At 42.4% G+C, this 24875-nt stretch overlaps 1 protein-coding gene and 1 long non-coding RNA gene across 4 annotated transcripts in view; both read left to right on the top strand.

Moving 5' to 3' along the window:
- Positions 1-1295, top strand: LOC106028882 (uncharacterized). Its single transcript, XR_001202507.3, has 2 exons — positions 1-234; positions 1176-1295. It is a non-coding gene; the product is annotated as an uncharacterized LOC106028882 (long non-coding RNA).
- A 1183-nt stretch (positions 1296-2478) lies between these two features.
- Positions 2479-24875, top strand: part of Blm (BLM RecQ like helicase) — an 81088-nt gene continuing 58691 nt past the window's right edge. Inside the window, exon 1 of one of the 3 annotated variants that reach the window (XM_003475754.5) lies at positions 2479-2618. Coding sequence is in view for 2 of the 3 variants with exons in the window: in XM_063250067.1 (XP_063106137.1) it covers positions 3308-3318 (11 nt within the window). In the remaining variant the exon portion in view is untranslated. Of the gene's footprint in view, positions 2619-2662; positions 3319-24875 lie in introns of those variants that run through there. The other 2 variants (XM_063250067.1, XM_063250068.1) reach the window with 2 other exon arrangements.

The following is a 24875-nucleotide window of genomic DNA, read 5'->3' as shown; positions in this document are numbered from 1 at the left end:
TGAAGCCTGTCCCTGCTGTCAATCCGTGGCGTCTCCATTCTCTTCTGTCCAATGAAGGCTGCCCATTCATGGAGTGCGAAGAAAGACATCTTGACAAAACCAAATTGTCAGCAAATCAGGATGGAGCACCACTGCCCTTTAGGATATAGACAGCAGCCCTCCAAGGCTGATGGGACAAGCTGGGGAGGTCACTGCTTACCGCTGAGACCAGTGAGACCACCAAGAGCTGGCCAGGTAAATGCCCAGAGTTTGGGGAAAGGGGAAAATGGTCCTGGACCAAGAAAAGAAAAGAAAAGGATCAAAAAGGAAAAGAAAACTTTTACCTACCCAGAGATATTAATCTACTCTAAAAGTCTTTAAGAGGAAAGTGTGAGGAGGCAAAGGGTTAGGTTGCAGATAGAGGCTTCTGCAAGGATCTAATTCCTTGCAGAGGATGCAAGGATGTGGTGGCAGGCTCTCCCCCACTCTTTTCCTCTTAGTGGAAAGCCAAAAACTAAGGTCCATGGTGTCAGTCTACTAAAAGAGGAAGGACAAACGGGTGGGTGGAGGGGTGTAGAGAAAAAGAAACCAACCCTAGACAGAGGAGGAGAAAATAAAAGGGAATAAAATGTTAGATAAATACAGGAGTATATATACATGTATGTTTTTGTTATTGTTAAATAAAAATGACAGGACCCCGTTGTTTTGGACTAGGGTCATGCACTGGGCCCAGGAGACAAACCTAAAAATAAAAATGGAGTCATTGAGAACAAAGTCCATGTCTGACCTTCCTAGAAACTGAGAGAGGAGAGAGGAAAGAGGAGAGAGACAACCAAATTTCCTCAATAGGCAAGTTTTAATTGGCTGATAATGAAGTTCCCTCTGCTTTAATCTTTACACCCTTTACACATTACAAAAATAACCTAAAGTAATATGATATTAACTAACAAGTTTTCTAGTTTGTCCTCAGCCTCTGCCTTATACAGAGATTTGAGAGAACCAGTTGAGAGCTGGGTATAGTGATGCCCATCTGTAAGCCCAGCACTTAGGAGGCTGAAGCAGGAGAATCCCCTGGAGTTCAAGACCAGCCTAAACTACACAAGACCCTGTCTCAAAAATAAAAAACAAAAAATACAAACAAAACAAAACAAACAAACAAGCAAACCCCAACCAATTCACTTCTGTTTTTTTGCCAGTGTCTTCAGCCCTTTCCTGTCTATGAAGCCATCTTTCTACAACACCCATTCTAGTTTATGGAATGAAGTGTTAACAGCTGGATTCTAAAGTCAAAAATAAAGCCAATTAAGATAATTAAACTGAATTCTACGCCTGGCTTTTCAGTACTTTTTAAAAATGTTTGTGCAGCAGCAGCCAAAGCCTACTCATTTAGTATGAATACAATATTCAGAAAGTGTTTATTATCTATAGTTTTCAGGTTGTGCATCAGCTCTCCAGATTTAGTCACTGGACATACCTGCTATTTTTGTATCCTCTCACCTACAGCTCTCTCCACGCTAATGGTTTTCTCTATTTTTGTGTATTTGAGGTGCTTTGAATTTTTTTAGATTTCGCGTAAAAGATCATTTAAGATTTTTCTGTGACTGGTTTGCTTCCTTTAGTATAACATTCTCCAGGCTCACCCATGTTGTGACAAATTGGCCAGATCGTGTTCTTTTTTAGGGCCGATATTCTACTATTTTTTGTTATAATTTTCTTCATTCATTCATGCCTTATCTGACACTTAGCTTGTTTTCTAAACTTGGCTAATGTGAATAACACTGCAGCGAACACGGGAGTACAGATATTTTTAGGAGGTGATTTCATTTCCTTTGGTAGGGGTATTGCTGGGTCACAGGATAGTTATATTTTTAATTTATTTAGAAACCACTAGATAGAATTTATTTAGAAACTAGTTCCCATAATGGCTGCATCAATTTACATGCCCTCGGTTTTTCTTAAAAGAGAGAAGACAAGGTGGGAAGAAATAGAGGACAAAAGATCTCCCGGTATGACAGGCTCCGCATTGTGGATGGGGGACAGTCAGATGCAATTTAAGCACCCCACTCAGGAACTTCAGTATCCCTTGAAGCATCTGAGATTTCATCCCACTTCCCCACCAATGACAATTTACGGTTGCTTGCGCAAGAATAAGGGTAGGGCAGAGGCCAGCGTTACCAAAGGGGACCTAAAGACCTATTCACTAAATCCTCAGGGCTAGACGATCAGAATCTAAAGACCCAGCGACTTGGCCTATCCTGCGAGAAAAGTGAAGTCTGAGCTCCTGCCAATAACACCACGGTCCTAGTTCCTGATTCAGTTAAATCCCTTACAGACAGAGAAACATAAAAACAAAGGACTCCGCCAGCACCGGAAATCAGCTAATACCACATTCACCTGACCTGCCCTTAGGGACTCCGATTGGGCTTTGGGAATACGTGGCCCGCCCGACGCCATACGTCGGCCCCGCCCTGGGCGGGGAGAAATGAAAGGGGCTATGGTATTGGACATCTGCCTCTGGATGCAGCCAATCACGATTTCCCGCTCGGCGGCGCGAAGTGAGCTGGAGAGCGCTCTGGGGACGTGGTGTCTACGCGCGGAGTTTGGATTTTGGTTCCGCCCGGCCCAAGTCGGCGAGAGAGGTGAGTGCGGCGCGCCTTAGACCGCGAACTGCCAGTTGTGGCCCAGGTCTTTTGTTGGCATCCCGTCCCTGAGCTGGAGGTCTCGAGGGTGCCCTGGTTCGCGCTGGCGGCCTGGGCCTTCTGAGTGCTCTCGGTACCCAGGGCCTCAGGACTTGGCCGCGGGTGGTCGTAGGCCAGACTCCGGCGCCGCCCTGCTAACCTTCTGAGCGAGAACCAGGACCCCCGCCCTCCTGTCACCCAGTGTATCGCTGGTGTAAAGTACGCTGTCGTCTGTCACGTGGGAGAGATGGTTTCTGCTTACAGCTTTGCTGGGATTAAATACTTGCAATAAATGGCTTCAAAGAGTGCGAAATACGGAGTAAGGGTTCTGTTACCCAGAGAAGTGGTAAAATCGCCCTCTTTTTATATATGGAGGGTCTGAAGCACAAAGAGGGCTCACTGCTGAAAGACCAATTGGGGTTTATTTTTACTTTCGTTATTATTGTTGTTATTTTGTATCGGGTATTGAACTCTTGACCTCGCACTTGCCAGGCAGGCGCTTATGGTCCAGTTGATGATTAAATGTGGGAGAAAGGATCTGAACTAACAGCCGCCTGACTCCAAAGCAGCTCGCGTAACATCAGGCTTTCTTCGGGCTCTTTCAAGTTACAAGAGATGGAGCACTAATGGTGTGAGGTGGAGTGGGTTCCATGCCACCAGTGTAAGTCAATAGCACCTGTGTGCCGCGGTCTAGATGAAGGGGCAGGAACGGTGAGAGAGCAGAAGTCTAGGAAATAGTAAGTAGATTCAGCTGAGCCAGCATTTTGTAAGCTGAGTTGCTCCATTCACAGAAAGTAATTTATAGGATTTTAGTAGGGAATGAACTTCCCAGGTCTTGAATCACTTCCAGCTCCAGTCACCATGGTGGCCACTTTCTACATATAATTTGCAACCTTAGGGATAACCCTGAGAGGTAGCTATTGTCTTATTTTACTGATGAGGAAGCTAAGAGTTATTTAGGGCTGGAGATGTAGTTAAGTGGTAGCAGACTTGCCTGGCATACATGAAATCCTGAGTTTGAACTTTAGCACTATAAAAACAAAAAAACTGATAGTCATAGTGGTAGATATGTAAGAAGAGAACAAAATGTAGCTGGCCATGGTGGTGCACTCAGGCTGAGGCAGGAGGATTGCTGTGAGTTCAAGGCCAGTCTGAAAACATAGCAAGACCCTATCTCAAAACACCAAAAAAAAAAAAAAAAAAAAAAAAAAAAAAAAGGAAAGAGAGATAACAGTATGGGGGGAAGTATGAGTATGTAGATTAGTCAGTGTTACCTGTGGGAGGAAGAGGGGAGAGACTAATGGGAGTGAGATTTTAAAATATATCTGAAATGTTTCGTTGCCTTTGAAAGAAAAATGGGACATAATTTAACTTCTTAAATTTGGCTGGTGAGTACATGGGTCTCAGTCTATCTTCTATACTTTTCTGTATTTTTAGCTTTTTTTTTCCTTAAAGAAGGAAAAGATAAAGAGGTCAAAGGTAGCTGTAAAATTACTTTGGGAACTTAATGGTAAAAGCCTCTGAGATCTCTGTTACCTGTAGGATTAAATCTAAATCCCTTAGTGCTACGGGAAAGTGACTCAGCCTATTAGAGGTCAGATGTGCTGAGTTCATTCATATCTCTCATTAACCAAAGAGTGGATACAAGGACCAAGGAGATTAACAATAGGAAAAGATTATTGAGAGAAAGCTACTGAGAGACGAGAGATCCTGAAAGTGAGTTGCTGCTGAGGCTTTGTCCATGGGTAATTTATACACCAAATCACAACCTGAGTAGCTACGGGTCAAACTACAATCAAGGTATAGGACTACAAGTATAGTAGTTTAATATCCAATGGGAAGAAGCGCGTCATGTAGCAAGGACGTGCGGTGGGCATTGTTAACATCAGCTTATCTTCCACTTCTAATGTAGAAAGAACAAAGGCATTTTGGGAGAACAGAAAGGAATATGGGTTACCCACCTAGGCATCAGACACCTTAGGTAGGCTCAGTGGGCCAGGTGGTGCCAATTCCAGGCTGCTGTCGTTCTCTAAGGAGGCGGCAGGCCTTCCCCTCCATCTCCACCCAGTTTGCATGTGTGCCAAGTCCTGTGCTGACTCCCTCCCTGCCTGCCTGTTAATTTCTAGCTTAGCTGACTATACTGTGGAATCATGAGGCCTTTGAGTACCTGTTGCCCTAACCACACACCTACTCCTCTACCTTAGTCTCTGTCCAGATAGTGCAGACTACTCTTCACAGGCCCTATCCTGCCTCGAAAGTTCCTCTCCAATTCTGTGTTTTTGTAAAGCTTCTCTAACAGTTTTCTTGTTTTTTTTTTCCTTCATCTGGGAGCTTATCAGACTTTTAAGAAAACATTTTATGTCAGACTTATCCCATTGCATTGTAATTATGTGTTGGTGTGTCTATTTCCCGCTAGTTAGGAAGCAGTAATTATCTCTCATCTTTGCACTCTACCATGCTGCCTGGCGCAGACTGGTTATAGGGGTAAATATTAGCCGAATGAAAAATAGAAATCAAAGTCAGAAAGTACTAGTTCTTGGACTTACAATGTAAGGACTCATTTCCTACAATAGAAAGGAACTATTGAGTTTAATTTGTTCAAAAATTCCTGTATCTTATTGAAACATTCTCACTGGGCTACACAGACTTTGTCTCAAAAATCCAAATAATAGCTGGACGTGGTGGTACATGTCTTAATCCCAACATTTAGGAACCTGAAGCAGGAGAATCCTTGAAAGTTCTAGGTCAGCCTGGGCTACATAGTGAATTCAGGGCCATCCTGAATTACAGAGCAGAAGGGTGTCTTAAAAACAAACAGGGCCGGGGGGTTAAGCTCAGTGGCACAAGAGCTTGCATGGCAAGCACAAGGTCATAAATTCATTCCCTGGTACCAAAAAAACAAAACAAAATAGAACATATCCAGATGTGGTGGCATATAGCTGTAGGCCCAGGACTCTGGGAGGCTGAAGCAGAAATATCACAGGTGTGAGCACAGTCTGAGCAACTTAGTGAGATGGTCATAAATATAAACTAAAAGAGAACTGAGAATGTAGCTCAGGGTGAAAACTCTTGAGTTCAATTCTCAATACTGCCAAAAAAGAAAAATCTAGAAATGTCTCCTTTATAACCTTTTCCTCACAATGGACTGTTCTCTGCCTTTGGGGATAATAATCTTCTTGTCTTCATGGTGTACTTTCTTCTGTGTATCCATGAACAATATAACTTAGTTTTTCTTGGTTTCAGACTCTGTAAAAGTGATGATATTGCATGTATTTTAGTACATCTGCCTTGTTTGGTTTAACATCTTATTTATGAGATTCTTCTATATTACAGATACTGATTTTTTAATTTTTAAATATTTTTTATAATTTTAAAATGAATTTTACTAATGCGCTTATTTTACTGCTGTAAGACATTCCATTATGTAATTATGCCACAGTTAGCAATTCTGAATTTTTAATTTTATTGTGGTAAGAACACTTAGCATCAGATCTACTCTTTAAATAGATTTTGAACGATTCAATATAAGCACAGTGTTGCACTGCTGATCTCAAGCACTTTCTCACCCTGCATTGCTGACCCTTGTCAGTGTGCCCCAAACCTCACCTGTGAGCGTTCAGCCACCATCCCTGAGTCTGACTTGTTTAGATACCTTGTAGAAGTGGAATCCAGTATTTGTCCTTCTGTATGCTATATTTCTCTTAGGAAAGTCTTCAGGGAAATAATTTAAACTGTTAACATTTTCTGTTATATTGTATTTCTGTAACAGGATCTGTCTCTAGAAAGCAAAGGGAGAACTTTCCCCACAATATTTTGTCATCCAGGTTCCATCGCCAAGAAAGTGTTGTCCAGACTGCCTGTGTATAGTTTTTCAAGATGAAGCTCCACACTTGGCTTGCTTTTAAGTATGTGTGGAATGTTACGATAGGGTATGGTAGTGGTGGTCAGACATAGAAATGGTGGGAGACAAAAATGTGATATAAACACAGTATTTTAATTTAAAAACTTCACAATCCCAGCATTTGGGAGATTGAGGCAAGAGGATTGCTGTGAGTTTGAGGCCAGCTTGGACTATATAGTAAGATCTTGTCTCCAAAAAACTAGAGACTGAAAAATAAAATAACATAAATATCTTCAAAGCTGGTCATGGTGGTACATACCTTTGATCCCGGCAGTCTTGGAGGATGGGCAGGAGGATCACAAGCTTGGGACTAGCCTGGGAAACTTAGTGATTTAGACCCTGTCTCAACAAAACAAAACAAAACCTTAAAAGACTATCAATTAAACTCAGCGTGAGGGCTTGGGATTCGATTCCTCATACTGAAGAAAGAAAATCTTCAGTGTTCATCTGTGTTGTCTCATGTTGTAGGATTTCCATCTTTTTTTCTTTTTTTTTTTTTAATCGGTACCGGGGATTGAACTCACAACCGCCTGCTTGCAAGGCAGGTGCTTATGCCGCTGAGCTAAATCCCCAGCTCCAGATTTCCATCTTTTTAAAGGCTAATGTTGTATGTGTATACCAATGTAAAGGAAAACTTGTTATCTATACCCATGTAATAATTCATTCCTGTCATAGCAATTCCACTTTCTGAATACTAGTGGGCTTTTTCCTCATAAATGACTGCCTTCTAATGACTATGTGTCCTATAGCTTAGCTCAGGTCCAGCACTGTGCAAGACCCCAGTATGCCAAGGACTCAGTCCCACAACTGTGGTTCCCAGCATCCTTTGCTTTTGCTTCAGAGTCCTGGCCCAAGCAGAGAATCTCCACAGTACCCACAACTTCTGTCCAACTTGGCTGCAAAGTTGAGATTCTCACAAACTCCTTCCATATTGGCTTCAGTAATTTGCTAGAAAATCTCATAGAAATCAAGGAAAACAGTTTGCTTACTAGATTTTCATTAGAAAAAGAATGGGGTGGGCTGGGGATTTAGCTTAGTGGTGTATGCGCCTGCCTGGCAAGCACAAGGTCCTGAGTTCGATCCCTGGTACCGCAAAAAAAAAAAAAAAAAAAAAAGAAAGAAAGAAAGAAAAAAAGAGTAGGGAGCTGCATTTTCCTGGTGAGTGCACTGTGTCAGGGTCAGAACATCCAGGTTTCAGTAGGTGCCTCCTGATGTCCTTTTCCACACTCATCAGGAAAGCTGCTGTCTAAATCTTAACCTATAGCCGCTGTGCTGAGTCCCATGAGTCCCAACATGGTTGGATGTGAGAATGGTCTGTTTTATTTTGAAAATCTCTTGGAGGTTATGAAGTTACTTTTCTTTATTATTTTCTAGAAGCTTTATTATTTTTCTCTTTTACATTTAGATGTGCATTTTGAAGGGTTTCTGCTATATAAAATTCACCAGGTTATGGCAGTGGCCCAGCACACCAAAGGAGCCAGAGATAACAGCGTATCCATTTCCTCTTTCTTTTCCCTTCGGCCCAAAACAAACATCCTCCTTCCTTTCGCACGCATGTGCACCACCACTCCCCCAATCTGCTGCTAATATGTTTGTCTCCGTTTCTTTGTCCCCCACTCCTCACCACTCTTCTTCCCATTCCTCTCCTGTTCTGCCTTCGCCATACTCTGCCAGCACACCACACCAGATCTCGCTCCTCCCACCCACTGCCATCTTGTGCCCCTCCCATCTGCCACCATCTTGCCCCTTCCAAACATCACCGTCTCAACCTTCTCCCTGCCTCAACCACCTTTGACTTGGTGCTCACCTCCACCTCTCATTTCTCTCTGTGAAGTGGCAGGTCCTAAAGACTTAGGCCATGTTCATGTCCCTTTTTTCCTCCCTGATCTTTCCTGTATCTCCCAACACTCAGGATCCTTTGCTGCTGACCCATATAATTACGCCAAAGAACTTAGGTTTGTCATTCAATGCTATGATTTAGCCTACAAAGAGCTCTATGTTCTTACTTCTACTCTTCTCAAAAAAAAAAATTATATATATATATATATATATATATATATATATAACTCTGACAGGCAGCTCAAACTGTGTCAGAACACACACATCAAATAGGTGCTGGGGATTCAGTTAAGCGGCATAAGCACCTGCCTAGCAAGTGTGAGGTCATGAGTTCAATCCCAGGTACCAAAAACAAAACAAAACATCACACAGATCCTAATCACCCCTCCAAAGCAATTGCAATGCCAAATGAGGACCCCCAGTAGGATCACAATCCAATGCCAATGGCTCATGGCATATGGCCCAGATGATTGACTGTATCCTGACAAAGTTTCCAAAAAATTTTACGTAAATAGGCTAATTACCGAAAACTTTAGGAACAAACACAGCGGACCGATGAAAACCCCACTGAGTTTCTAACTCACCTCACTGAAACCCTCACCAAATTTCCTGATGTAGATTCCCTTTACCCCTGAAGGGACCAATCTTACTAATTCCCATTTTATCTCCCAAATGACACTTAGTATTACAGCCAAATTCAAAAAGTCAGACCTTAGCCCTGACTCTCCTCAGGGAGACCTTCTAAATGTGGCTTTCCATGTCTTCAGCAGTAGAGAGGAACAACAAAAACAGGGTAATCTTGAAAAGGCTAAATTTAAATGCCAACTTCTAACTGTGGCACTCGGGGCTCAAAATAAAATTGGCCAAAGGCTTATCTAAAACCTGAGCCCCCCAGGACCATGCTTCAATGCAGCAAAGAAAGACACTAGGCACATGACTGACCTAACCCACGGCCACCACCTGGACCATGTCACATCTGCAGTCTCGAGGGTCACTGGAAGTGTCACTGCATCGTCGTTGACTGAACTACTTGGCATCGCCGCTGAAGGGGATTGACGGGGCTCAGGCCAAAGGTATCCTCAGAGCCCTAACCTTGCTGCAGGTGAAACTCTTGTTGACCTGGGGCCACCTGTAGTATTCTTCCTGAGTTTTCAGGTTAATGTAACCGATCCGCAGCCTCCCTTGTAGGGTTGATGGCCACCCTGCAGACAGGACCCATCCTTTGTAGGTTCTAAACCCTTTTCTTTATTCACAACATTCTTATTATCGCAACCTGCCCCAAACCCGTCTTAGGTAGAGACCTCCTCCAGAAACTCAATTTTCCTTATACTTTCTCTCCATGGCTCTCATATTTCAGACCCAACTGCTATATGCTGCTCCCTCCACCTCTCCTCTTCCCTCTCCCCTTGTTGACCCTATAGTCTAAAACACCTCCAACCCTACTCATGCCACCCCTTGAGGCTGATTTGCCTCAAAAACTCTTTGGTCTTTCCCCAAGTCCCCCAGTACCTAGTAGCCCCTAAACACCAAAAAGGACTCAAACTTAAATCCATCACTTGTTAACCAGTGGCTTTCTTAAGGTCACCCACTTGCCCTGCAATACTCTTGTTCTCTCTGTACTCAAACCCAATGGTCCCTACTACTTAATACAAGGCCACAGAGTCATTAACAATGCAGTGATGCCAGTTCACCCAGGGGTACCAAACCCTTATACTATGTTGTCTCATATCCCGTCTGCCTTCCACTTTTCTGTGTTGGATCTTAAAGATGCATTTTTCTACTATCCCTTTACACCATGATTGTCAAGATCTCTTCACTTTCACATGGACAGTCCTACTCCAGGGCTTCAGGGACAGTCCTCACTTCTTCAGCCAACCCCTTGCTGCTGACCTCATAGCTCTTGATCTCAAATCCAGATTCTTCTCTAGTACATAGATGATCTTCTCTTTTCCCCATCTTATGTGCTAGCCACGCAGTTACCCTTCTCAGCTTTCTCACAGGTTGTGGTGTAGTGTCCACCACCAAACCCCAAATAGCTTCACCGGAAGTCAAATATTTGCAGCTCACCCTTACTCCCATCACTCATTTGATTACTGCTGATGGCAAAGCCCTCCTTCATGACCTTCCATTGTCAACTACAGAGCAACAGTTTCTGTCTTTTCTTGGTCTAGCCAACTTCTTTTGCCTTTGGGTTCCTAACTTTGCAACTCTAGGCCAACCTCTCTATAAAGCATCCAAGGGTTCCCTGTCCAAGCCACTTGACCCACCACTTCTATATACTGTCTATATTCATTCTGTAAAAGAGGCCCTTCCTCTTACCGGTCCCAGCCCTCGCTCTCCTAAACTCAGCCCAACCCTGTATTCTGATTACCTCTCAGGAACATAATGCTGTGGGAGTTCTGGGACAAAAAGGGACCTTCCTTCCAAGCAATAGCAGACCTCTCACTACGATTCTAACAGGTTCAGGCTGCTTCTCAGCCATCGACATGGGTGCCAGAGATGTTGGGGTAGCTACCCATTTGTATACTCAGTTGTCTCACGAACAACTATGTACAGTGTCTCAAAGTCTGTTGACTTCCCCCAAGATCAAATCAATTTGCTTGTAGTGTTCCAAAACCGTTGAGCAGTTGATGTCCTGTCAGCTGAAAAAGGTGGTACCTGTGCCATGTTGGGAAAAGAATGCTGTTGCTTTGTAAATCAATCAGGTATTGTCAAAAATGAGGTAAACAAACTCCAAAACCTGGCTGCCAACATACTAAAGGACCACTGGCTCCTCTCCCAGGTCCACTTGTTGGCCCATCCTCGATTCCTGGGTTCCCATCCTCCTCCCCATTGTAGTCTTCTCACCATAATTTTTTTTTTTTTGCTTCTCAGCACCCTGTGCCTTTAAACTTCTTTTGAGATTTCTCCAATCCAGGATATGGGCCTTTACTAACAAAGAACTTCTCATTTTGAATGAGACCCCTGGCACCAGCTTCTACTTGGACATTACCCATCATCCCAACAATTACATCAGCCCCTATCACGATGCCCCGTTAAACAGAAAGCAGTCTAAGGGAGTCTTTACCTCTCTAAACAACCAAAAGATGAGAAGGATGGTTTTTTGCCCATATGAAATTCACCAGGTATCTTAGTTACTATTTTCTTGTTGAGACAAAATACCTGACACTCAACATGAAGCAAGGGAAGGTTTATTTCTTACAGTTCTTGGAGGTTTCAGTCCATACTCAGCTGGCTCCAAGGCAGGATAGCATGGCGGGGCAGCTATGCATGGCCACTACAAACAGCAAGTGCAAACAGCAGAAGAGGAAAAACACACCTTCCCACTCTTATATTGTATGCCAGCTCCGCTCCTGGATGGGTGCAGCACTCATGCCACCAATCCCAGTGTTAGACAATAAGCCACTCAGAATGCTAGATTCAGCTGCATCTGATTGCATGAGGCTTGTGGGGGGCCACCTAGACACAAAGCTTAACAGCAGGTCATCAATCAACAGCATAACACCAGCCTGGCACAGGAGCTAGAGATAACAGCTTATCCATTTCCTCTTTTCCCTTCAGCCCAAAACAAACTTCTTTTCTTTAGTGTACATGCACACCGGCATTCCCCCAGTCAGCTGCTAATATGTCACCTTTCCCGGCTCCCCATGTTCTACCCCAATCTGATCTAGTAAAAGTCCAGCCACTTCTTTGTCTGGGTCAGAGAGAACTTGCATTCTTTGATCCTCTCATACCCTCAATAAAGGCCTTTTTATCTATCTGTTTGTCTCAGTGCTAAAAAGCCTAACACATTTCCCTTCAAATTTATATGTATGAAGAAGAGTTACTGGTTTTTTGTGTGTATTTTTTGAGACAAGGTCTATACAGTCCAGGCTGGTGCTGAACTTGTGGTCCTCCTGCCTCAACAGCTCCCATGTGCTAGAGTCACAAGCATGCAGCAGCACCATGCCCACCTTGAAATGGAGTTGAAATCTTCCTTCCTGTGTAGACATCCAATGTCCAAGCACCGGTTATGAAAAGACTATCCTTCCTGGTGCCCAGCAGCACCATCTTTGGTTTGGATTGTCTGACCTGGGCTTGTTTCTGGGTCCTTTAGTGTCTTTCACTCGTCTGTGTGCCTATTCGTGCACCAGTAATACCTCATTGTTCTTGAAGGGATTTCTCACAGGTCTTCTGTATCTTGCAAATCTTTCACCCTGTAATTTTTTTTTCACCCTGTAATTTTTTAGTCTCTTAAATATTTTTGGAATTTTACATCTTCATATACAGTGGTATCTTAGTTCACAAACTTGATTCTCCTTGATTCTGGTTGCAAACTGAGTTGAGAACCAAGTCAAATTCAGTGCTTAGGTTCAATGTTGATGTTGTAGGGGAATTTGATTAGGTTCTCATCCAGTTTGGTTTGTGACCAGAATTGTAGAATCGACATTGTGAACCAGGTACCACTGAAAATTTTAGGTTCCACTATTAAGTTTCTCTAGAAAAACAGAATTTTGGTTGGAATTGCATCAAGCAATAGATTGATTTGGGGAGAATTGGCCCCTTGACAGTACTGTCTTTTGCTCATGATTCTGGTTCATTTGTTTCTTGAAAAAATAAAATAATTTAAATTTTCTGAAAAGTATGGTCATAGTTTTTTATGTAGTGTAGGGGATGCTTAAGTTTTGATACCATTGTAAATAAACTTTCATAAGTTTTGTTTTCAAGCTGTTTATCAGCAACATGAAAACAGGATTAATGTTTGTGTACTGACTTCATAAGTAGCAAAACTTTATTTTTTAATTTTATTGTAGTAACATTTTTAAAAACAACATAATGGGCAGAGCATGGTGGTGCATGCCTATAATCCTAGCATTTGGAAGGCTGAGACAGGAGGGTTGCTGAAAGTTCAAGGCCAGCCTTAAGTACATAGTGAGCTCAGGACCGCCAAGACCTGGTCCAAGACCCTGTCTTAAAAAACAGGACAAAAAACCAACAACAAAAAAGAAGCAATGGCTGGGTTAGTGCAGTGGTTGCCTGGCAAGCATGAGGTCAGGGGTTTGATCCCTGGTATTCTTTTTGTGGAGGTTCTGTTTTCTTTGAATACAGTGTTGAGGCCATGTTAGAGTAAAAAGATTAATAAATGAGCAAACATTTATTTTTCTAATATTAGCAATGTTGTATAAGTAATTATAGCAATATCATGAGCAAAAAACTATTTCATAAGTTTTTGTGTTTCTTACACCACAGCAGCTAAAAACTTCTAATATATAATTCTCTTTATTGAGATATAATTCATATACTATGAATTTCACCTTCTTTTGACAGTACTGAGGATTGAACTTGGCCTTCACACTGAGCTATAACGCCTGTGTGAGCCCCTCCTTTTTTTAAATTTTGAGATGTGGTCTCACTAAGTTGGCCTGTCAGAGCTTGAACTTTACATTCTCCTCCTTCATCCTCCTGCGGCATGATTCAGTGGGCTGGAGCCCATTCATGAGGCCCTGAGTTCAATAGAATAAGTCACTAAAATAAAGTATACATTTCGCCTCTAAAATGGCCACATATGGTGGTGCACGTTTATAATTTTGGCACACAAGAGGCTAAGTCAGGAGGGTCATGAGTTTGAGGCTAACTTGGGCTGTGCTTTGTAGCAAGTTCAAGGTGGTTTGGACTGCATAGTTAGACTCTGTCTCCAGAAGCCAATAGATCGCTCTGGTAGGTAGATGAGGTATACAATCCAGTATCCTTGATTTTTTTTTTTTTTTTTTTTTTTTTTTTTTTGAGACAGTATTTTCCTATGCAGTCTGGCTGGCCTTGAACTCCCTTTGTAACCGAGGCTGACCTTAAACTCACAGTAATCCTCCTGCCTCTGCCTCCTGAGTTACAGGAAATACAGGTGTACACAACTACACTCAGCACAGTATCGCTGATTTTTTGAAGGGTATTTTTGTAGGGAAAAGAATTCTAGATTATTCACTACCAGCATAGTGAAGATGACATGCTGTGTTCTGGTTTCCATTTGTGCTGAGTAGAAATCAAAGTTTTGTTCATTTGGTGCTGGAGGTCTGTCCCAGACCCCCCTAAGCATGTGTTCCATACCTATGCAGTTACCCCCAGTGAGAAATCAGGGCTTTTGGCCAAATGTTACACAGTGATACACACTCCTTGGAATTTGTTGACTTTCTTGAATAGTTATTTAATGAATTCTGGAAAAGTCCCAGCTGTTACACTCTGAAATGTTAATTCTGCCCTGTTTTCTCTTTTTTTCTGGAATTCGGGCTACATTTATGTTAGACTTTTTCCTTTGTCTTCCTGTTTCTTTTCATATGTTCTCTCTGGTGTGTGTATCTATTAAGTCGGAAACTGTAGAGGACTTGAAATTGTACTTGCTCTACTTGCAAGATAGCATTTTAAAGATATTTATTAATTTATTGAGACAGCATCTCGCTATGTAATTTAGGCTGGCATTGAACTGACTATGTAGCCCAGGCTGGCCATAAACTTGCAGTGATCCTCCTGCTTCAACCTCCAAGTACCAGAATGCACCACTATGCCTGAATCAAGCTAGCATTTTAGCTTGCTAGTTTTTTTGTTGGTTTGTTTGTTGTTTTGAGACAGGGTCTCACTACAGTCCAGACTGGTCTGAATTTGGCAGTGATCCTCCTGCCACATCCTCTCAAGTGCTGGGATTATAGGCATGCACCACCATACATAGCCCTACCCTGCTAGTTCTTTATGTATGCACACCTAAGCATGCGTGCATGTCATGACTGTGGATCAGATACAAGTTGTATGTTACAGCAAAAGCAGGCAGCAGTGTCCTGCATCATTTCCACCTGACCCACTCCCACAGGGTGATGTTTGGAGCTCTAATGAATACCTGCACATGCACTTCATGACAGAGCCAAAGAGGTGCCTGAGTTTTGGAGGCTGAGCAGTTAAAGGAGGGCTGGATATGGACACTTCCCTCCAGAGAGACCTGAGAGGAGAAGTGCCTCGGGCTCTGTCTCTGCACTGTGAGGAAATGTCGCCAGGGAAGAGCAGGAGAGCGTTGCACTGCACTATCCTAGATGGCTCTCAGTGGGGCAACCCCAGGTTGATGTCATCTTTCCAGAGCCATGTATTCTCAACATGTCCTCCACTCATTAGCCTTGCACCAAGTAGGAATGTGAAACATCCACAGGGATAGATCCTAAGTGAGGGGTTTCTGCCCATATGAAATTCACTGACTCATCGAGGTGGTCCAGCATAGAGAAGAAGAAAAAAAAAAAAGAAAAAAACCTTCAGCATATCAACTTCCTCTTTGTTCTCCCTGCAGCCCAAAATATACTTCCTGTTTCCTCTTTGTCCCATGCCAATACTCCTCCATCAGCTGCTGATTTGTCCTTGCCTGCCTCCCCAGACTCCACCCCAATCAGATCTAATAAAAGCCCAGCCACTTCTTTGTTCTAGTTAGAGGGAACTTGCACTCTTTTGCAACCCTCCCATGCCTACAACCTCTTTGACTCTTTCTCTTTGTCTCTCAGCTGCACCAAAAAACTTAACTCTGGCACTTGGTTTTGCCTTTCCCTTCAGTTTACTGGTTATCTCTTTAGCTTTGTGTAATGTGGCAAAACTGTCTTGTTAATTTTAATTATTTTTCATTCTTGGGAGTTCTGTTGTCAGGGTGATTCTCTAGCTGTTTCCTGCAGATAGTTCCAAGCTTGTCTGTTATTTAACTCAGTATGCAGTGAATGGTTCTTTTCATTTTCCAACCTGATAGCACTTGTCTCTGTCTACTGGTCCATTCCCAGGGCTGTTGCCATGTGTGCATGATTGTGTTGCTATGCATTGTCCTTGAACATATACTTGTGCTAATTATTTCAGGCTAGAATAAGAGTGTATTCTTCCAAACTGGGCATGATGGCACATTGTCTATAATCCTAGCACTAGGGAGGCAGAGGCAGGAGGATTGCTGTGAGATTGAGGTCAGCTTGGGCTACACAGTTCAAACCCAGCCTGAACTACATGAGACCTTGTCTCAAAAAAGCAACAAAAAAAATCAGGGCCTGGTACCCTACAGTGAGCCTACCACAATGGGTCATGCCCCAAGGCCTCACTGCCATCTTGGGAGCATCAGTGAGCCACTGCCCCACTCCTCTCTACCACTCTGGGAACCTCATATTGGAGGAACTCAGGTGCCTGGCCCAATTCCCTGCACCATGTGACAGGCAATCCAGGAAGTCCCCAGGACTCAGCAACCGGCTGAGTCACAGAAACACAGGAAAATGTCAAGACAAAGGAGCAAGAGGCAATCTCAGACGTCCAGCCCACCCACAACAAGTCCAGGAGACATAGACACAGAAGAAATTAGAAGCCACACACTTGAAATTTCTCAAATGTTAGTGACATGGCAAAAGTGACTCCTTTGGGCCAGCAGTATAGCTCAGTGGCATAGCGCTTGCCTGGCAAACCCAAAGTTCTGAGTTCGATTCCCACTACAAAAAAAAGAGTCACTCCATTTTTTTAGGATTCCGTTTTAACTTGTAGTTAATCTTTAGATGAACTCCTCAAAATCCCCTCCCAGTTAGCCATAAAAAATGCTGACCCTTGTCCCCTGACCCTTGTGCCCATCCTGATTAACCACCCGATGTTTGAGAAAGACCTTATGGCACTTTTGTAAGATTCCAAGTGAAATAATGTGATTGCTGTGGTTGCTGAGGAGCTTGTTAAATGTATAAAAACCCCTGAGACTACAGCCTCATGGTTGGTGCCTTGGCTTTGCTGACCAGTCTGCCGGCTTATGAAGCTTGTTTGTATCAGCTCTGGGCCTCTGCGAGTGTCTCTCACAATCTGCCATACCAGTGGCAACTGAAGTAAAGAAACAGCTTAGTGCTTACATTGTTTGACTAACTTTGTGTGCCTGTATCTGGTGGTCTGAACAACTATTTAGAGGATAACAGTACACAATATAGTAACTATCCTTGATTTGTTACTGTCTTGTTTTTGAAACCCAACATCACTCTCATTGTTTTGTTTCATTTTGTTATTTTTATTCTCTAAAATTAAAAAATACATTGAAAAGGAAAAACATTCTTCGAAAGAAGGTTGAAACTTGGAGGTAGGCTCACCTTAATTTAAATTCATAACTTGCAGAGTTTTTTTTAAAAACCAGGTGATAAAAATTGCTTGAAAACTTGTGGTTTCAGCATCTTCTATTCTTCAACCATAGGTAACTTGACTTTTTCTTAGGATTCCTGGCAGTGGAAGTTGGGTTTGACTTTTGTTTACTTCTCTTGAAGGATATAGCTCTTTGGAATGCTGGTTTGCAGGGAAAGACTTATTATAGGTGGGTCTTAAAACTTTGATGCCTTGGACTTTCCTTTTCCTCCAGTATTGCTTTATCAAAACTGATGTTCAGGCTTTCAAGACTCAACAGATGTTCTTGGAGACAGGGTCTTGTGTGTAGCACGGGCTGGCCTGAACTCACAGTGATACTCCTGCCTCAGCCTCCTAAGTGCTGGGGTTAGAGGTGTGCGCCACTATGCCCAGCTGGTCTTTGATTTTTTAAAAAATGTATGATTTATTGTGTTAGAAATGGTTTGAATTTTATCAGATGCCTTTATAAAATGCATTGATAATCGATGTTGTATGATGTATAGGAGTCAGAAAAAGATTAGCAAAGTTAATCTAACTGGGAAAGGGTACAGGGAATCCTGTGTTTTGGGGACTGCTGTGTGCCTTGAGTTTCTTACTCAGTTATACACCAGGGTAGCTAATGTTGCTGCATGTACATTATATCTCAGTGAATATGTGCTTTATAAATCTATTGATCTAATCATACTACTTTTTACTAAGCAGTTGAGATAATACTGTAAACAATATTACTGTTTTCACATAATGTTTTTCCTGTTAGGTGTTTTGGTACAGTTGAGAGACAAAGATAGAGATTTAAAAAAAAAAAAAAAAAAAAAGCACAGGAGGCTGCTAGAGATTGCAAGGACACTCAAAGGGGACTAAGCTGGGAAGTAGTTTTTTCAGGATTGGGATGGCGTGGAGGCTATGTGAGCGGGCAGGTCATCATGTTGGGAGAGAACTGGAGGACTGTTTGGCTTAGAGGGTGGAGTACCTAAGTGAATGGAATTGGGAGGGGAATTGGAGGACCTTTGGTGTATTCATGAAAAGGAGGCAGAAAGTTTATTGTTTTGGGACCAGAAGACAAGCACAGGAGTTAGTGTAAAAGAGCTATGCTGTTGCTTTATGGGTTGACGCCATGTTGGGCAGGCGCCATACTGAGCCTGGCAGAGTCTTATATGAGTAGGACTCATCATTTCCAACTTCACATTTCTGAGAATAACCATGGTTGATATCATTATAAACCACTTAAAAATCTTTTTTTGTATTCCTTAATACTGTTTTTTTGTTCTTTTTTCAATAAATATTGGTGGAGTTCTGGGCACTTAACAATGTTATTGCTCAAACAACTGATAAAGGCCCATATTTACAATCTAGTGGAGAAAACAGCCAATCAAATAATTCAGAAGTGGATGCCAGATTGCCCATATACTGCAGGGAAAGCCATGTTTCTGTAAGGTACATCAGAAGGGACTTTATGAGACACTAAATATTGCCAGCCATCTGCCAGACACCATTCTCAGCACTCCAAAAATACTGATTTCTTCAGTTTGCATCACAGCTGTTACAGGGAGGCCGCATCTCATAGATGAGGAGTCTGTGATTCCAAGGGGTTAAGTGGTGTGTTCACAGGCACGGAGCTAGTGGCAGGTACGGGATGCAAACCTGTGTCTTCTGGCTCAGAGCCTGTGCTTTTAGCCACTGTTACACTGTGGCTGCAACAGCAGGTTTTCCTGAGGATGTGGGATGGTTGAGCAGGAATGAGCACCAGAAAGAAGGCACCAACTATATTTCAAAACAGTATAGTTAACTGCTGCTAGGTCAGGAAAACTAAGGATTGAAAGGGGCTGTTACAAAACTTTCGGGGGCTGGGGATTTAGCTCAGCGGCATAAGCATCTGCCTTGCAAGTGTGCGGTCATGAGTTCGATCCCCGGTACCGATGCTAACCCTGCACTCTACCACTGCACTATCTGCCCTCTTCTGTCCTAGCTTCTCTCACATAAGCAAGCATTTCTATTTTGAAGGCAAGGAAAGAAAAGGGCTAAACACTATTAGGTATTTACCCTACACTCAGCACTGTGTGTACATGTTACGTGGGTCTTTTCCCATTTTCACAAACATCCCATTAAGTATAATTATCCCAACCATAGGAAGAGCTCCTGGGGCTGGGGATTTAGCTCAGTGGCATAAGCACCTGCCTTGCAAGCAGGCAGTCGTGAGTTCGATCCCCGGTACTGATTAAATTAAAAAAAAAGAGCTCCTCTCCCAGGGCTTGGAGACAGTGACAAACCCAGCAGGACAGTGACTAGACTGACTGTGAGGCTGCTGCCTCCCACCATGTAGAGCAAGGGGAAGAACTGATGTGGCCTCTGTACTTTAACCCTTCCGGGAGCACCAAGAGAAAGCAAGGCTCAGAGGGCCTGAAAGGACCCAAAAGCTGAGTCAGTCATCTTCCGGGAAACCTGGCAGCTCCGGGAGGATGGGGACCATGCAGTGCCCCTGTGCCAAACATGCCATTTCACAGCTGGTGGTGCCTACGTAGTGGTACACACCTGTAATCCCAGCTGCTTAAGGAGCTAAAGTAGGAGGATAACAAGTTTGAGGCCATCCCAAGCAAAGTAGTGACATTCTGCTTCAAAACTAAAAGTGGGGAGGAAGGTGCTGAGGGCAGAGCTGAGAGGTAGAGGACTGGTCTAGAATGCACAAGATCCTAGGTTCAATCCCCAGCGCTACTTAAAAAAAAAAAAAAATTCCCATCTGTTTGATCAGAAGAGAGAGTGGCTTGCCCCTGCTGCCCAGTTGAGATGAAGTTCAGGTTTAGAGTTATAATTACTCTCTGTCAGACTCACCACTGCTTTTCCAAGAAAGGGATCTTCACCTCTTTGAACAGGCACCTCGTAAGGCTTTTAGAACGGGCTGCATTTTTCAGGAGCCACCCCCCAGAAGCTCCACTTTGAGCAGAAGACTAGAAACAAACATCTGAATGTTACCTGGCAGCAGCTGTCTTAGAATAGTCTTTTTTGCTGTCTCTCTCTTGATATCCTGAAATAGCCATCTTCTGACAACAAAAAGAGTAAAAAGAAAGGAAAAGTTTGACCCCCCGAAAAAAGTAGTCCTAATTTTGATAGACCTGAAAATAGTAAATTTAATCTCATTTATTTGAAAGAAAAAGAAGGGGCTGGGGATTTAGCTCAGCGGCATAAGCGCCTGCCTTGCAAGCAGGCAGTCATGAGTTCGATCCCCGGTACCCATAAAAAGGAAAAAGACAAAAAAAGAAAAAAAATTCTGCCCACTAAAACTGTTTTTGCCATTCCTTGTTACTTTGTTTCATTAAGATATTTTTGCATGTTTTGTGTTTTGTTTTGTTTTTTGAGATAGAATCCTAGTATATAGCCCAGGGTGGACTTGAACTCATAGTATGCCTCTTTAACATTTTTTTTTTGGTCTTTTTTTGAGACAGAGTCTCGCTATGCAGTTCAGACTGGCCTTGAGCTCACTTTGTAGCCCAGGCTGGTCTCGAACTCACAACGATCCTCCCACCTCAGTCTCCCGAGTGCTGGGATTACAGGCATGAGCCACCATGCCGGGCTCCATAGTATGCCTCTTGCCTGAGCTACCAATGCTAAGATTATAGGCATAAGCCGCCACACACAGCTTATAATAATTATGCACTTCCTGGAGATGGTCCTTTTCTATTAATATTCTTAGGGTGTGTTTAATTCTGTTTCATTCAGATCATCAGTTCCTTCATTTAAAATCTTTTAAGGTGATTCTTGTTGTGAGAACAATTGTTTTATTTGTTTGGTTTTAGTTTTTTTCCTAAGACAGGTTCCCCCTCAGTTGCCTAAACTATCCTTATACTCAGTCCTCCTGCCTCAGCTTCCTGAGTAGCTGGGATTATAGGCATATACCAGCACTACTCTCAGCTTTGGAACAATTCTCAATAGCCAGTTTTAAAGGTGAGGCTACAGCTAATGATTAAAGTTACCTTCTGTGACTTTAAAATGCTCTAACAGTATTTCTTCACAAGCTCATCTCAACTTCTGGTCTAAATACTTTTTATTAGTGTTAAGATACTGGTCAAATCAGGTAAGACTCCTTCAATCATGTATTCTTTTTTTTTTTGTCTTTTTCCTTTTTATCGGTACCGGGGATCAAACTCAGGACTGCCTGCTTGCAAGGCAGGCGCTTATGCCGCTGAGCTAAATCCCCAGCCCCAATCATTTATTCTTTAGCACTGGTTTCTCGTACTGCTTCAATAAGTCTTCAAGAAGTCTCCTTTGTTGAATATATACTCTTACTACTAAGCTATATCCCTGGTCCATTTTATCTAAAGTTTATTTAAAAGATCTCACCAAGTTGCCCAGGCTGGCCTCAAACTTTAAATCTGACATTACAGGCATATGCCACTGCATCTGGCTAAAGACCACTATTGTTGATCTTCAAAATGTGTACCATGGGAAACATTTATAATCCTAGGTACTCAGAAGGCACGGTGGAAGGATTATGTGATACCAGTAGTTCAAGGCCAAGTTAGGCAGCATAGTGAGATCCTGTCTCAAGAAAAGCAGGGAGAGGCATACCAACGAAGAATTAAAGCTGATGAATAACTCTGTTAGGTCACTGGATTTTAAACCAGTAGGTTTTCTGTATATCAGTAATAAAATTACTGAGAAGGAAATCAAGAAAGTAGTCCCAAGTCACCAAAACAACCACACAAAATCCTTGTGTCAGATTTCCTGTTTCCAGGATGAAATACATGAGACCCTCAAATTAAAGGGAGAGGTTTATTTTGTCTCGTGATCTCAAAGCTCCATTGTTGATTGACTCCAAGGCAGGACCGCTATGGCAAAAGGGCACAACTCATGGTATCCAGGAATCGCAGTAGGAGAGCGGTACCATAGAGGAAGGACCTGGGACCAGGTACAGTCTCCAAGGTCAGACCCCACGACCCATCCAGTCACACCCAGAGTGTGCGGTACAAATCTCCTAGATGTCTTTCAAGCCCATCAAATTGACCATCACACTAGGAATAAATTAAGGGAATGAGCTCTGCTGTGAAAGTTGTGAAACACTAGTGATAGAAATGTTAGGACTGAGAATTCAAGGCCAGCCTGGGCTACATAGTAAGACCCAGTCTCAGTAAACAAACAATGCTACATAAGTATAGTAACCAAAACAGCGTATACTTGCATAAAAATAGGCACAGAGACTCATGGAATAGAATAAAGGACTCAAAAAGAAATTCCACATATTTACAACCAACTGGCTTTTGTCAAAGGCAGCAAGTATATACTCTGGGAAAAGGAATGTCTTCTGAATAAATGGTGCTGGAAATAAATAGAGCTGGGATAACTGAGTATCCATTATCAGAAGAAAGAAATCGGATCCATATCACATGTCATATACAAAATCATCTCCGAGTACTGAAACTGAAACTATGAATGAAAAGAACAAAAAACATTTCAATAAATTGGTATGGGGAAAGTTTTCAGATTGTGACACCAAAAGCATTGGTACAGAAAAAGAGAATTGACTGTGAAGTTACATCAAACTGAGAAGTTTCAGTACAGCAAAGGGGACAGTCACAGAGAAGACAGCCTACAGGAGAGAAAATACTTGCAAATTATTCACCTGATAAGGGAGTAATTTCTGGACTATAAAAGGAATAAAACGAAATGAAGAACCTCCAAGCAATCCTATTTTAAAAATGAAAGAATTGCCAGGTGATGTGGCCCACACTTGTGAGCCCAGTACTTGAGAGGCTAAGGCTGGAGGGTCACTGAGTTCTAGGCCATTCTGGGGTATGATAGCGAGACCCTGTCTCAAAAAGGAAAAGCAAATAAACAAGCAATGGAAGGATAACCAATGTTTCTCAAAAGAGGATACATACACATGGCCAGTAACCTAGTTATGATGGCACTCATCTGTAATCCTAACAGTCAGGAGGCTGAGGCAGAAGGATCACTGTAAGTACTAAATAGTGAGGCTCTTTCTCAAAAAACAAAATAGAAAATACAACCAGTTAACAGGGCAAAATAAATCAAAACTAATGATATATTATCTCACCTATTAGAAAGACAAAAGTATTGAGGATTGGGGATTTAGCTCAGTGTGCAGTTGTGAGTTCGATCCCTGGTACCGATTTTAAAAAAAAAGATCTACAGAAAGACAAAGTATTATCAAAAAGATTATCAAAAAGACAAAGTAACAATTACAAGGATGCAAGAAAGAAGAATTCTTGCCCACTGTGTGTGGGAATGTAACTTAGTGCAGATATCAAGGACAACTATAGAAGTTCTTCAAAAATAGTAGAACTACCACATGATCCAGTACACCATAACTTGGTATATATCCAAAGAAAATGAAATCAGTATGAAGAGACCTCTGTACTTCCATGTTTATTTCAGGTCTTTGTACAATAGCTGAGGTAATAGAATCAACCTGGGTGTCCACCAGTGGATAAGTGGGTAAAATATATGTGCACATTAACAGTCAGTCTCAAAAAATGAAATTTTGCAGCAATGTGGGTAGAGTTGGAAGACATAAGTGAGACACAGAAAGACAAATACCACATGTTTTCACATATGTGTGAAAGCTAAAGCTGATCTCGTTTGTGATTTGGATCTAAAATGTCCCTTGGGTCTCATGTGTTCAGAAATTGAGCTTTGAGGTTGCAGGGGGTACTGTCTGTGGATTCATCTACTGATGAGTTTGTAGTTGAAAGCATATGGTGGGAAGAGGTGAGTCACTGGAGGCATGACCTGAAAGGGTGTATTCTTGTCGTTAGCTCCTCTTCTTCTGTTTCCTAGGTTCCACAGGGTGAGCAGCTGTCCTCTACTAAGCCCTTCTATCATGCTGCTCCTGCCTTTGAGCCAGCCAACCATGTACTGAACCCACAGAAACATGCGCCAACCTCTCCTCTTCAGTTGCAGTTGTTAGGTATTTTGTCCCAGCTCGAGGAAAACTGCCTAATCCAATCTCAGACAAGAAGAGAGTAGACTAGGTTTACCAGAGCTTGGAAAGGTTTGAGAAGAGGGAAAGATTGAGAGATGGCAGTTAATGAGTAAAGAAGTATGGTTGGACAGTAAGATAACTGTGATCGACAACATTTAGCAGAATATTTCAAAATAACTAATAGAGAAGATTTTGAATGTTCGCAGCACAAAGAAATAATAAATTATTTGAGGTAGTATATGTGAGTTACCTTGATATGATCACTACACATTGTATACATGTGTTGAAATGCTATACTATACCCCATAAATGTATATAATCACTAGTGTCAATTAAAACATGGTAATTTTTTAGCCCTTGGGGGTATAGCTCAGTGGTAGAGGAGTCACCTAAACACTCACGAGGTCCTGGGCTTGCTCCCCAG

This window comes from Cavia porcellus, unplaced genomic scaffold (genome assembly GCF_034190915.1).
Source record: "Cavia porcellus strain 051 isolate PalLab524CR breed Dunkin Hartley unplaced genomic scaffold, mCavPor4.1 scaffold_6, whole genome shotgun sequence".
Classification (NCBI taxonomy): Eukaryota; Metazoa; Chordata; class Mammalia; order Rodentia; family Caviidae; genus Cavia; species Cavia porcellus.
This window is presented reverse-complemented; position numbering and strand designations above follow the sequence as displayed.